General features: G+C 31.9%; 2 protein-coding genes across 2 annotated transcripts; one reads left to right on the top strand and one right to left on the bottom strand.

Moving 5' to 3' along the window:
- Window positions 1-7,842: 7,842 nt before the first annotated feature.
- On the top strand, window positions 7,843-8,859 carry LOC18038923 (riboflavin biosynthesis protein PYRD, chloroplastic). The gene is given in 3 exon segments (XM_024182611.1): window positions 7,843-8,128; window positions 8,130-8,253; window positions 8,557-8,859. Coding segments are annotated over 3 exon segments (681 nt in total). The 5' UTR covers window positions 7,843-7,874.
- Window positions 8,860-13,053: 4,194 nt separating this feature from the next.
- Window positions 13,054-13,943, bottom strand: LOC18039347. The gene has a single exon (XM_006429784.2). The coding sequence runs from the start codon at window positions 13,894-13,896 to the stop codon at window positions 13,315-13,317; it is 582 nt and encodes a 193-aa protein (XP_006429847.1). The 5' UTR covers window positions 13,897-13,943; the 3' UTR covers window positions 13,054-13,314.
- Between the last annotated feature and the right edge of the window lie 270 nt (window positions 13,944-14,213).

Below are 14,213 nucleotides of genomic sequence, written 5' to 3'. Positions count from 1 at the left end.
AGAGGTGTTGGTTTTCCCTCTAAAAAAAAACTAGGAGTTCATATTCTCTTCGTGAAATTAGGTTATGCTTGGTATGGGTTTTAAAATAAAATTTATTTAATTAGATTTTTTATAAGTAAAATTTTTACTAAAATAATATTATTTGTTTGATTGTTAATAAATTTTTTTATTAAAAATTATAAAATTAATTTGATAGGCATGTTTTTAAATTATGTATTGAAATGAATGAAATAAAATTATCAAATAATTAAAGAATTAAAGAATATTTAGATATTTTAATATTTTAAAAAGATTTTTCAACCTCTATTTTGAAAAGTCCAAAATTTAAGATTTGTAAATAGAGGTAAAATAACTTATTTAATTTTTAAAAATTATATTAAAAAATAATCAAACAACAATTAAAAATCTTTTAAAAGAATTATGAGATTAAATAAACACTTACGGTCATTAGATAAGTCGTATTAAATCAATAATTCATAAAAAAAAATTCTCATTGTGCTAAGTGACTTGAAAGAAGAGAATTGTTGTTCACCTTAATATTTTTTATTTTATTAATCATTTTTTGAAGTAGAAAAGATCTCTTAGGGTTTCATTAGCCTCATTTCGAATTTGATCATTTCAATCATCTATACATTTTATTAGTTTTTGTATGAAGACATGCTTGTTACACTAACTTGACGTAAATTTTAATAAATTTAAGTTTTATAATTGATTTTTGTTTCGGTCAAGTGGAGACTGCGACATTAATCTTCTTAAGTTGTCGCTTTGACTTCACTTTTTTTTCGATCTTGACGAAAAATGCAAATCAAGTAATCAATGGAAACTTGAAATTAATATTTTGCTGACAAGCCAGCTAGATAGTTAGGGTACAAATTGCGACGCCACATGCTAATTCAAAATAAACCATATGCATGCAGATCTTTGATTTCAAACCGAATCTGGGGTCTCTGCAGTTTCTAATTACAAAAATTAGAAAATTAATGGGAGCTTAGCGATCCAAATGGAGCTAGCTAGGTTTATTTTCTAACTATGTGACTTTAAAAATCTTATAAAGAATAAGCGATTGCAGAGCATGATGGGGATTCACTTGTCTAATCACATGAGTAGTTTAATTGTTTAATAGGTGTTTTAACTAGGATGTGATTTGGTCATCAAAAGCAGAGGTAATGGTCAATTCAAAATCACATGATGCTTGACTTCTAAGCTTGATTTATATGACTAGGACTATACTTTTTCATTTAATATTTAGCATACCATTAGTTAATTAATTAACCAATTTTAAGAATTGGGTATTTAATTATAACCACTGTTTGAAAATAAAAATACAAAATTTGGCAACATGCACTGCAAGTTTCATTTCACAAATTAAAGTTACAAGTTTATGATCATCGTGAAAATTAAATATGATGTATTGTTTTTCTAATTGAAATTATTATTTTTTATTATAAAAAGCACTTTTTTCTATTTTTAATAATAATTCACATAGCAAGAGTTATCACAAACCACGTGGAGTGAACACGCATGCAAAGCTGAGCTGCCTAATTATAAAACTTACTCTTTAACTTTGGGATCTTTCAGTATCTCAATGCTTTCATCTCATCGTTATATTTTTTTTCTCTCATTTTTTTCCCACTTAATCCAAGTAACCCATGAAGATCATTTGTAAAACTTTCACTGCTTTCATTTCTTTGATTCTCATTTGCTCTTCATTATCTTTATGCAATGAAATGGATAATATTACTATCGAAAAAGGTGATCACCAGAAGAATAATAATATTATTGCATCATCAAGGAGGCTGCTGGTTTCATCAATGGCTTCAATTTCTTCACAAGCAAAAGAGTTGATGATCAGCATTAATGAAGGAGGAGCCATGAAAGAGTCCAAGAAAGCTGTGATGATCCGGCGAAGCTTGAGGAAAGCCCCACCCAGTACTTCAAATCCTATTCAGAACAAGCACAAAACTTGAGCCCGATCGATTTCACAGATCTCTAACAAAATGTATTCTTTTTTATAAAAATTCTTTTTGTTCAAGCATTTTGTGTAACACTAGTTCTTTATTTCTTCAATATATATTTTTGTAATTTTTTTTTTTTGAGGGTGTGTTGAAATTTTGTATGTAATGAAATGTAAATAAAGATAGATTCAGGCAGTATACACGATAATTAGTTTTTGCAGTAAAAGCAAATTTTCAAATATTATCACATTTTCATCTGCTACTGATCTTCTTTTTTTTTTTATTGATACAATAAAAAAATTACTTACTTATATATTATTCAGTAAAATTTCCTCATTATGTGTCAATAATAATTTGTCCCAAATAAATAATAATAAAAATGTATTAGATTGTTCATTATTCTCTCCCCGTATCATTTGAGACTAAATTTAGAATTGAACTTACAAGCAAAGAAAAAGCAGATTTATGATGATACTCAAATTATGCATCCTTTGATTCAAAGGAAATCAACTGGAGAGAGGTTTCTGAATTTACCAAAAATCTTTTCTACAAAATTTGAAGAACATAAAACTAACAAAAATCAGAAAGATTTTTGTGAAAAGATAAAATAATAATAATAATAATAATAATAATAAGTAGTAGATCATGATAAGCTTGTGATTTTTCTGTAGAGCTTACCCAATTAAAGTGCTGCACCAACATCATATCAATAATACAATTTTTTTTTTTTTGACAGATTAACTTTCTGAAAGTGGTTCAAGAAATCACATGGAGAGGTTGCTTTAAGAGTTATAATTTAATGTAGTTCTTGGCTTCAAATACTTTGTCTCATACTGCAAAGAGGGCAGCGACATTGTTAGTGTTCATGTGCAAATGAGTGCACGATCAGCTATAAGACAGAATGGAAAGTAAGCAACGCACGTTGGGTTTGTCAAAGTTAGTACAGTGTTGGGTTGTTAATTATCTAATCTGCCTTTTACATTGGTACAAGATTCACCCACCCACACACCCACACACACACAACACTCAGGATCCTCTGCTAATTAATTTGAGTAACATATGCGTTTATAACATCTTGTACAAGTTCAAAGAAATTTTAACCAGTTAGTACAAGATTCAAAATCATGTAGTAGGATGAGTTCTATAGAGGTAAAAGATAAATAAATAAAGTGATGTGGGTTTCAAGTTGATTTTGTGAATGGGGCGAAGCTTTAAAAAAAATATGTTATTTTTAATGTCGTCACTTAGGCCCGACGTGAATCAAAACCAAGCCCAAGAGGTTCATTGGATTGTACTAGAGTAGATTTGGCACAGAGGCCACCACCTCAGGCCCACAATACGATTTTTTTTTTGAAACAATACAATGATCAAATGGTTTGTGTTTGATTTACATAATACAAAAGGGTGACCAAAGGTGCAAGTAAATCAATATCAGACATGAAATTTAATTTCCCTTTGCGGCTGGATTTTTTTTTTAATTCTGTTATATTACAATTGATATTTACAATTAAAAGAGAAGTGAAACTAACCTCCATAAAACTCTTATGGAAGCTCGAATCTTACTCCCACCATTGTAAGTGAATGGGTTCTCCTACTGAACTAAAGACCCATTGGTGTGGCTGAACTTTTTAAGACAGGGCAATAAAATCATCTCTAAATTTTTCCATGATCACAAATAAAGAGATAGTTTTTCCCATTTGTATCAAATATTATTAAAATGTTTAATACTATAATTACATGGTAATGATGATACATTATTTTTATAACAATTGATGATATAGCATTTTAACATGTCATCCATTAATATTAATAATAGGTAATTTACTTATAAAATCAATTAACAACTAACAAGCAACATCTAAATGTCTAATCTAACACCTCAATTTTAATAGAAGTTCAAACGACATAAATGTAATAATGTTGTAATACAAAAACCAAATATGTCTTTGGTATTGTTTTATGCTTTCTTTATTTTATAAAAAAGAAAAAGAAAAACATATGTCTGGTATCATCAATTTTTGTCGTGTTTTTTATTCGAGTCAAAAGAATTTTTTCTAAGAAAAATAAAAAATTATTTTAGATTATAATTTTCAGATACACTAACAAGTGCATTTTTTAACTCCATACAAACTAATCATTGTCCTTCTATAAAATAATTTTTTTTTAAATTCATTTAGAAATATACCAAGCGCACTCTAAATAGCAATAATACTAGGGATTCTAACAAATAAGTCTCAATTTGAGTCCGAATTCTATGTGTTACTCATCTATTAGATGATTGATTTCAAAGTTAGTAAAATTACTTAACCATCATTTAATAGATGAATGTCACGTTATTTGGGACTCAAATTGGGGACTTAGGTGGTAGAATCCTTGCGTTACTCCCCTGAATATATATATTATTATATTTTGATGATAAAAACATATTTTAATCATTTAAATAACAGTTAGTAGAATTAGCAAAATCTAACATGACACATAGATGTGTTTGAATCATCAAATTTGACACAATTATCAAATTGGTCGGGTTTGAATTAGGACAATTTTTTTCCTCAAGTTAGGATTTGGGTTTTTGATCCATTTACTCGGTCAATAACACAATTATTAAACATATGTATAAATATTAGACATGATTCTTTTTTTTTTTGTGTGAAAAATGAACAAATATAAAATATTTCATTTTGTAAAATTTTATGTAGATTTAGATTTTCAATGATGTAAATGTGTGATTTTTTGGTATACATATGTCCTAACTTGATTGTTGTCTACCCCAAAATTTTGGGACTTTGACCTAAATTTAAGGGGTCAATGGTCGGGCTTGGGCTCAAATTTTAAGGCCCGATCAAATTCGGGCTAGGGTTTGAGCTATGCATGCCCCAACCCGACCCAAATACTTGGAAAAAAAAAAAAAAACACTCACGCACATGCATTTGTCATTACACATTCACGCATGTGATACACTCTCAAAACAGTAACACACCACATGCTCAACGACTTAAGGCACATTCTCACGTCTCAAGGGAACGCGATGTAACACTCTAAGCAAATCTTACATCGACAAAGTACGGGAGAGATGTTGAGTTTATAAGGGGTGATCCACACCTTAATTGGTAAGACGCATTTTGAGGTATATGAGAGTCCTATAAACAAAACCGTGCGGGCTTTGTTAAGGCCGAAAGCGGACAATATCTTGTCAGGTCTGGGTTGAGTCATAATAGATGGTGTCAAAGCGGCTCCACATGTCCTCTTGAATGATGGTGAGCCAAACTTCAGCGAGAACGCTGAGTCCCTAAGAGGGGTAATACCCTAAGCAAATCCCACATCGACAAAGCACAAGAGAGATGCTGAGTTTATAAGGGGTGATCCATACCTTAATTGGTAAGACGCGTTTTGGGGAGTATGGGCGCCCTAGAAACAAAACCGTGCAAACCTTCTTGAGGCCAAAGCGAACAATATCTTGATAGGTCTAGATTAGATCATGACAGCAGCACTGCTTTAGGGTGCAAGCCGCCACCGCACGTCCGCACCACAACATTAACTAGCCATTGCATTTCACCGGTCAAATTCAATTTAATTTGACCGCTACATTGTGTCGCCATTACCCACCCACAACGGTACACCACTATCAATTTTTTTTTCAAACGCATTCTTGTTGTTTTGTTTTTCTTATGCTTTTTTTTGTGACTTTGATTGTTGTGGGAATTTTATTTATTTTTATTAAATTAGTGATAAGGTTTTGAATTTTCTTGTCTATGTGTGGGACGTAGATGTTGAATTTTTTGCCAAATTCGTTCAATAGCTGCCAAATATAAAAAAAATAAATAAAAATTTAAAAAAATATTGACCCAATTTAAGTCTAGCCAAGTTAAAATGGTTGAGCTTTTGTCGAGCTCGGCTCTTTATTTTTACTATTGGGTCATTCACTCGACCCAACCCATTGCTATCCCTATATAGTGTGTTTTTACTAGAGATGGCAATGGGGTGGGGCGAGTGGGGATCTACCCTATTCCGCACTCCATTCAAAATTTTGCCTCCACCCCATCCTCCAATAAATTAATGGGGTGGGGATGGGAAATTCCCATGTGGGAAATGATTTCTCCATCCCCACCTCATTCCCCATTTATTTATTTTATAGTATGCATGGAAAAATAATTTCAATAAATTAAAAATAAGAGACTTCAATAAAATTATTACTATATTATAAAGTATTTAAATTATTTTAAGAAAAACTTCAAAAGGTTGAAACAATATTTTAAAATGATATTAAAATTAAAAAAATATTTGAAGAGAGCAACACCTTGAGAGAGAAAAAAAAACATAACAATATTTTAGGATTGAATAAAAATTTTAATGTAGTGTTTTCTTTTAGTTATAATCTATTTATATTAGGTAAAAATTAAAAAAAATTATTAACCAACATTGTAATTAATAAAACAAAAATTAAAAAATATTTATATATAATGGGGATTGGATGGAGGTGGGGTGGGGAGTACAAAATCAAACTCCAACTCATTAAGAATTTAAGGATTATTTTCCTTACATTCCCTACCCCATTTCTAAAAAAATTATTCAAAATTCAACTCATCTGGGGTGGGGTCCCACGGGGCTTTAAACCCATGGAGGATTTTATCATTCCTAGTTTTTACTGGCTTTATTAATGAACCATATGACTTAATTACGTGTCTATACAAAAAAAAAAAAGATACCAGCATAAGAGAATGGTTATATTGCGTGTAATATTTAATGTAAATCTTGTTAAAGATATAGATATTAAACATATTATTGAGTAAGCTGTTTATTTTCCATATCAAATTTGAATATCAATATTTTAACATGATTATTAAATAAAATATATTTATATCAGTATAAATTTAACACAATTCAAATTTAATCTGACACAAACACGGTCTAGTAACTTGTTTTGCTAGTTCTAACAGTTAGGGACCTACTTGCTCAATTGTAGAAACCATATACTTATTTGTGGGGGTTGAAAAGAAAAAAGTTAAAAGGAAGTATGTTGTTTTTGAAGTTAGCCAGAGCCTCTTTTGAATGATATACTGTGCAAGAAAATAAAGATAATGCAGCAGCACTTGGATTCTTCTTATCCAAGAAGTAAGTTCCTTTCGCACGCCGAGCCGCTGCCGCTGCTGCACGCCCACCCTCTTCCTGCCAATAACAACTGCCGTTTCGTTTTCATGGTAATAATTTTTATTAAAATAGCTAAAAACTTTAGTTTATGTAATTGTATTGCCTAACCTTTGATTCTAGAGATTTTGTATAGATTCATAGATCATCGTTATCAATCGATTTGAGTGTTAAAATCTGTATTGGCCTTTACCAGGTGTTATTAAAGTAAAATCATGTCAAAAAAAGTTTTATCTTGGGAAAAGTAAATCAATCAGAGTATGAATTTGATCCGAGGTTAATTTTTTGATGACTTTGCCCACTCCTAGATGGTTTCGTTATATTAAATGCTGATTTGTTGACTGTTTTTTATTTTGTAGTTTTACCAAATCAAGTTTGTATGTATGCTGAACTTGTTAAAGGCTAAATGTATCTAAAATTTTCTACAATAAATTTGTAATGGCCATGTCAAAAACACTGGTTATTCTTTAGACTTAAGGGTCCGGCTACGGTGCAACGGTGATACCGTATCACCGTTGCACCGTAGCTTTCTCCTAGACTTAATAGTGAACTTTTGTCACATTTAGTGTATATTTTATGCTATTGTTTTTCATATTGATATGTATCTTTTCCTGTTTGGCAGGCTGTTATCACACATCGTATTGTCATGACTTTTCTTTGTTCTGTATTTTTTGTTTCTTTGCATTTTATCTCCAAAAACGAAATCTATATTGGTGCCCCCCGATGTTAGTATCAGCACTGCCTGCTTTGAATAATTGAATTTCCCCAATAACAATGCAAACTCATCGACTTTCAACACTTAACCACATTTTTCCTCAACCCAGTCTTTCACATTGTCATATTTTTTGTTGGTCTTCATCAGCAATACAACCCCCGACCAAACTTGCATTCAATCAAGAACAAAAACCTGGGTTTTGCGATTCACTCAAAAGGGTATCCAAATCATTAACCAGTATGAGAAAATGTAGTGGTGGAGATAGGATCAGATGCATATGGGTAGAAGATGATGGGTTTTATATGCGGAGGTGTGGAGCTTGCTAGAAAGGTAATTAGCTGTACAAGTCCCAATCCAATGGTAGGTTGTGTGATTGTGAAAGAAGGCAAGATTGTTGGTGAAGGATTTCACCCAAAAGCTGGCCAGCCTCATGCTGAGGTAAACGTGCATTCCTACGTTTTTGATAGTGAAGTGTAGGATTCAACATTAGAGTCCACAATTGTGTGTTCTTGTAGTAGTATAATGTTTTAAGTGTTTGTTTGGAAGTATTTGCCTCCATTTTTTAGGGAATATATCCACTCTGTGCTTCTGCTTCTGAAAAGGAAAACAAACTCATTTCTGGAATCCAAACTATCACTGTGATTTGTTTGTGTTGTTGGTTTATTGAATGGATGCATTTTGTGCCAATGGCTGTATATGAGTTTCACATTGCCGTGTTCTGTTTCTGAAAGCTGAATGTAGGTATTTGCTCTGAGAGATGTTGGGGAGTTGGCTGAGGGTGCAACGGCTTATGTGAGCTTGGAACCATGTAATCATTATGGGAGAACGCCACCATGTACTGAAGCTCTGATTAAAGCTAAAGTGAAAAAGGTGGTGGTTGGGATGGTAGATCCCAACCCAATTGTGGATTCTAAGGGGTTGGAAAGACTGAGAGATGCTGGAATTGATGTGACCGTGGGTGTAGAGGAAGAGCTGTGCAAGAGGCTCAACGAGGCCTTTATCCATCAAATAGTGACAGGGAAGCCTTTTGTTACACTTAGGTAAACTTTTAGTTATATTGAATTTAACATCAGTTATAAAACAAACCACTCGGGCAGTAGCCCGAGTGGCCAGGGCTACTGCCCTCCAACTTGGAGGGCAGTAGTTCGAACCCCTACAAAAGCATTCTGGGGGTATTTCCTTCCTCAATTAATTTGAGTGAAGGTAGTCTTCTCCCTTACCCATGAGTGAGGAGTAGACATCCCTCGAATATTTGTGAGGGTTAAAATCTGGGCAGAGCTCCATTAGCATTGATGTCAGTTGGTCCCAGTAATAGTCTGATTTGTAAATATCTGTAATAGTCTCATGTATATGAGTTGTAATCTGAGCAATAGTCTCATGTAATCAAAAAAAAAAACATCAGTTATAAAACATGAATAGATGTTACCGAGTAATTTCAGTTCGGTTTGGGTTCAAGTTTACTTGCCAGTCAGACAATTTTAACTATTATTCTGTGGTAAAAATGTAAAGTAGTCTGATAGAATACCTCTTCTTGACTTGTAGATACTCGCTCTCTGTCAATGACCGTGAAAAATTAGGGGAAAAGAATTCAACATCAATCTCTAAAATCATATCTAACACGAAATTCGGGAAGAGATATTTTTTTTGCAAAAATCGGCTGCTTTGAGTTTTAATATTATAATAATAAACAACCGACATCCAAATCAATGTAAAGACTATTTAATCAAATGATTAATTAGTTTCTAATCATATCAATACATTTTGTAAGGCAGTTTAATTTCCACAGCTTATCCAAAATATTCAAAGATAAAACGTAAGAGTGATAGAGAGTCCATAAACGTGGAGTGACACACAAACTCAAATTTCATTATCATTAGTGTCACTTTATTTGCTTACATTGGCTATCTCTATATAAATATATACACCCCATTTCAATTATTTTGGAAGTGTAGTGCAGCAAATGGCTTTGAATTGGTCATGTAGTTAACAATTTGAAAGCAGCCGGTCATCACTATTGTCGTTTGCATTTAATTAGAAGGTAACGATGCTTTCACGTTCCCTCTAGAATTTTATAACCCATTGTTTTTAGTTTACAGTAACAAGTAAGACCCATTTAAATTCGGTTCTTTAAATTCATTACTTTGGACAATCCCGATCTTTTCAATTAATTGGCTGAATTTGTGGAGGCATTGGTACGATTTAGACAAGTAAAATCTAATCTAACGCATACAGTTAGTGATAAATGACACGTCAATTTTAATATAAACTAATCTATTTATTCAAACTATATAAATTTATTAATGTTGTAGTAACTACATAGATTATAGGATTTTAGTGATAACTGGGTATTTCAGTCATTAAAGTAACAGTTAGGGGATCTATTTGTACAATTGTTGAAACCATGTACTTATTTGTGAAAAAGGTAAAAAAGCATGGAACTGAATGTCGTAACCCCATTTAAAATTGAATTAAAAAATTCAAGGAATAATCTTTTGAATGATAATGTGCAAGAAATTCAAGATAATGCTGCTCTTGCATACTTATCCAAATCAAGAGAATAAAATCTCAAGAAGTTCCATGCATTCACTTTTATGTAAAGGGGAGTACATGATTTACAGGGATACCGGGAGTGGGAGACCAAAGGAACCAAAAACCAATATACCCTCCGCTAAAGCTCTAACTTACTCTCTTTTCCTCTCATACAAAAGTATCAAAGAAGGTTTTGGAATAATAAAGAGACGAAAAAAAAAAGCAAAAATTTGATGCCTCACCCACCTTCTTTTACAGTGTGAATTTGTAATTCTACACAAAAGCACATCACTTGCCTTACTATTGCTTGACTGGTACTCGTTCACTCTACTCTCCTTGTTTTAAAAAGTGAAGTTCTTGTATTGTTAGTTTATTATAATAAGGAAAGAAATTAATAAGAGCAAAATTCCCATTTATAACAAATTAAATTTCAATATAAATATACATGTTACACCACACTTGCATTTATGACTAAAAAGTTAAAAATGATATTTAGTGAAAATTTTCGCTACCTACTATCTATCGATACATAAATCATTTTTTCATTTAATTTTACCTTGTGCATGTACTTCATATACATGTAGTAAGAATTCAACGAATGAGAGAATATATTCATAAAAAACTCCTCAATGTACATCCAATTATAAGAGTAAATTTTCTTTCAAATTAATAAAAATTGATTTGGACATTTCTAGACCTAAATAGTTAAACTTTGTTATGACATATATGCTTATAAAGCATATAGTCTCGATAAGTCTAAAACTAGAAAAATGTCATTAGTTAAAAAAAATTAAAAAAAAAAATTATTGGGTTTCCCATGATGTCTGATTTATATATATTGTGCTAGGGCCCGTAAATTGTGGGGTCTCCATCAAGGGATTCTTCTTTATAATGTTCTTTAACATCAGTATAAAGCTTTTATTACATCTGTTATTTGAACTTTTATGTTTTAAGACACATGTAATGTTGTCAGCTCGCAGCTGGAAAATTGAAATGATCAATTACAATGACTTACAGATCAACTATGCGTTTCGATCAGTGTGACGAATTGATGATCACTTTGTAAATGGCTACGTATATTGTAATCTTATGTAATCAACTATGTATCTAATTGCTAATGTCATTCGCATGTGCGTCATTTGATCATACAAGATTCATCAAGATTTTCTACTTTTCATGAATTTGGAATTGGTCAATTGCCCTTGCCTTGGTACTCCATTTTATTTAACCTTTAATCCCCCCCCCGGGCGTCATTGTTCTGAAAAAAGAATTAAAGCTCGTTGTAAAAATTAGATAGTTGGCATAATTAAGGAATATAATTGTCCGGCGTACGTAAGAGTTTCACCTTTTCAATTTTGCTTTCCCACTTTGAACTTGTGCTAATGGGTTTTGAATCAATGTAGTTTTAATTAACTGGTTACTGTCTCCTTATTTCATCATATGTGATGACTTGTGTTTAGGGTTCAGCCACACTTTTGTAAAGGGTCTGTTTTTGGGTTTCACGCAAGCGTTTTTCACGCATTTTCAAAATACATGTACTTAATTCGAGAAAACTCGGTAGGTCTTACAAGTGACTTGTGTCAAGGCTCCAACCACGTACGCATTTGTATTGAGTTTATTTTTGGGTTTAACATAAGTATTTTGATTCTATTCACAATACATCTACTTAATTGAGAAAATTCAAAACTTACAAATTGAATTTTTTTTTTTTTAATTGTAGATGAGAGATTTAGAATATTCACATTAATTGAAAAAATAAGTTTAAGTCGTTAGGTAAGGACATGATATTATTATCAAATATGTACAATTTTTTAGAGATTTTCTCGAGTGAATCTAAAGAGATTAGAATAGAAGCTAAAAAATTAGTTAAAAATTAATTAATTAATTGAGGTAAAACGAGCACCGAAGAAATTACAAGATGTATCTCTAATTTTATGTTACTAAATCATTAGATCAGACAGTTTAAGTTGTTAAATAAAGGATCCAACATTTATATTTAAAAAAAGAAAACAAAATTATTGATATGTAGACTTGAATAGAAAGATATAATATTTGACATTTACTCCAAGGTATTGTTGAAAGTGAATAAGCGATCACACACTTGGTCCAAAGCATAGTGTAATTCGTATCATCAACCAACAATGATTAACACAATAACCAAAATCTTGAGTTTTATAGTTCACAAACACCGAAAACTAGAATGTACGAAAAGTATACTTCTTTTTTTTTTTTGAAGAGTACGAAAAGTATACTTGAAATCAGCAATTAGTACTGCTACTGAGAGTTGGTGAAGACCTAGTCTTCAGTAGAATTCAAAACTTCTTCGTACTGTGTAAACAAAAAAAAAAAAAAAAACGTATTTAATCAACTTCTTCGCGGATGCTTAATTTTAAATAGGTTTGCTTTTGCCAGATCGTTGCATGACAAAACTAAGACCAATTATAATATAATTGTGGTAATATTTTTTTCGTAAATTTTTTTTATTTATAGATGCTCTATAATAATTGGAGCTTTTCATTAAATTGATACTCACAATCTTGAAACTATTATTTGCTAGCCTTGAAAGTAAATTGACAAGGAGGAAAAGGACTCTCATATGGTTGAAGAGAGAGAGTTCATAAAAATTAACAAGAAAAATTATTAGAAATTCAGTTCAAATTACACTAGAGACACAGTTGAAAATTAAAAGGCTAACATCCATGAACATTTGAAGATAAGAATTGCACAAATACCCACAAACCCACCAATCCATGATGTACAATTCTCTAAATCCCTTCACTTTTACACAAAAAAGCATAAGAGGACTAAAAGTTAGAAAACTAAAATAACCAAAAATAAACCTCAATAATACACCCGTTAATTAAACTATTCTTTCCTCACCCCACCAAAGTATCTAACATGGCATAAAATGGGAAAGCATCTGAAATAATAATAATAATAATAATAACAACCCACACAAATATTAGTTCCTCACATGCTTCTAGCTAGCATTTCTTGAAATCTCCTGTATGATTCTTGCTTCTCCAACCTAAACTTCTCATGGCAATTTGCTATGAAGACATCGGCAAGCCGATCAATCTCATTTGCGTTATTTCCCTTTTCCTCAAGCCATTGAAGATAGCCAGAAAGCTCAGATTCCGGGCCGTGATCCTCACATTTCTCAGTTGAAATTATCGAATTCCATGACGGATCATAGTACAAATGTGTAGCTGTAAATTCATCGAGAACAGGCGCTGGCACGGGCATAACATGCGAAGAACACCAATTATAATGTAACCTAAATGAACCAAAAAGTATTTTGGTCATGTACTTCTTGTTCTTGTTCTTCTTAGGGTAAATGAAGTGGTGAATAGGTTGATTATCTTTGAGAACCTCAATGATAATGGATTTTGCTTTAGAGAGAGCACGTATAACGCGACACACGTGCGAGAAAATGAAGCTGTGGATTAGGGTTTTGATCTTCATGTAGCTTAGAGTAGAAGAAGATGAAGACTTCATTGACAAAGCTTGAAGAGGATGCGGGGTTTTTAGGTTCGATGGGCTGCTAACCATTTTTATGTCGTTGGTAATTTTGATTTTTTTTCCCGGCGGGGGGAGTGTTTGTGGGGTAAGTCTTGGTTCTAGTTCAATGTTCAAATGGGATTTATAAAGGATTTTGATTACAAATTTGCCACTTGACTTTTAGGTAATTTAAAAGTAGTGCCATGCAATGCAACTTTGTTGGTCTTTTCTTGGGTAAGCAATTTGATAAGGACTTAAAATTAGAAAAGCTACTTGAGTTGAGTTTCAATGTGAAAAAGAAGCGCTTACATTGTTTGAAATTGTGGCTATATTTATGTGCATATCGAGGGAATTTTTTTTTTTTCTAA

The sequence above is a fragment of the Citrus clementina genome, unplaced genomic scaffold (assembly GCF_000493195.1).
Source record: "Citrus clementina cultivar Clemenules unplaced genomic scaffold, Citrus_clementina_v1.0 scaffold_6, whole genome shotgun sequence".
Taxonomy (NCBI): domain Eukaryota; kingdom Viridiplantae; phylum Streptophyta; class Magnoliopsida; order Sapindales; family Rutaceae; genus Citrus; species Citrus x clementina.
The sequence above is the reverse complement of the archived record's forward strand: the minus strand, read 5'-3'. Positions and strand labels throughout refer to the sequence as shown.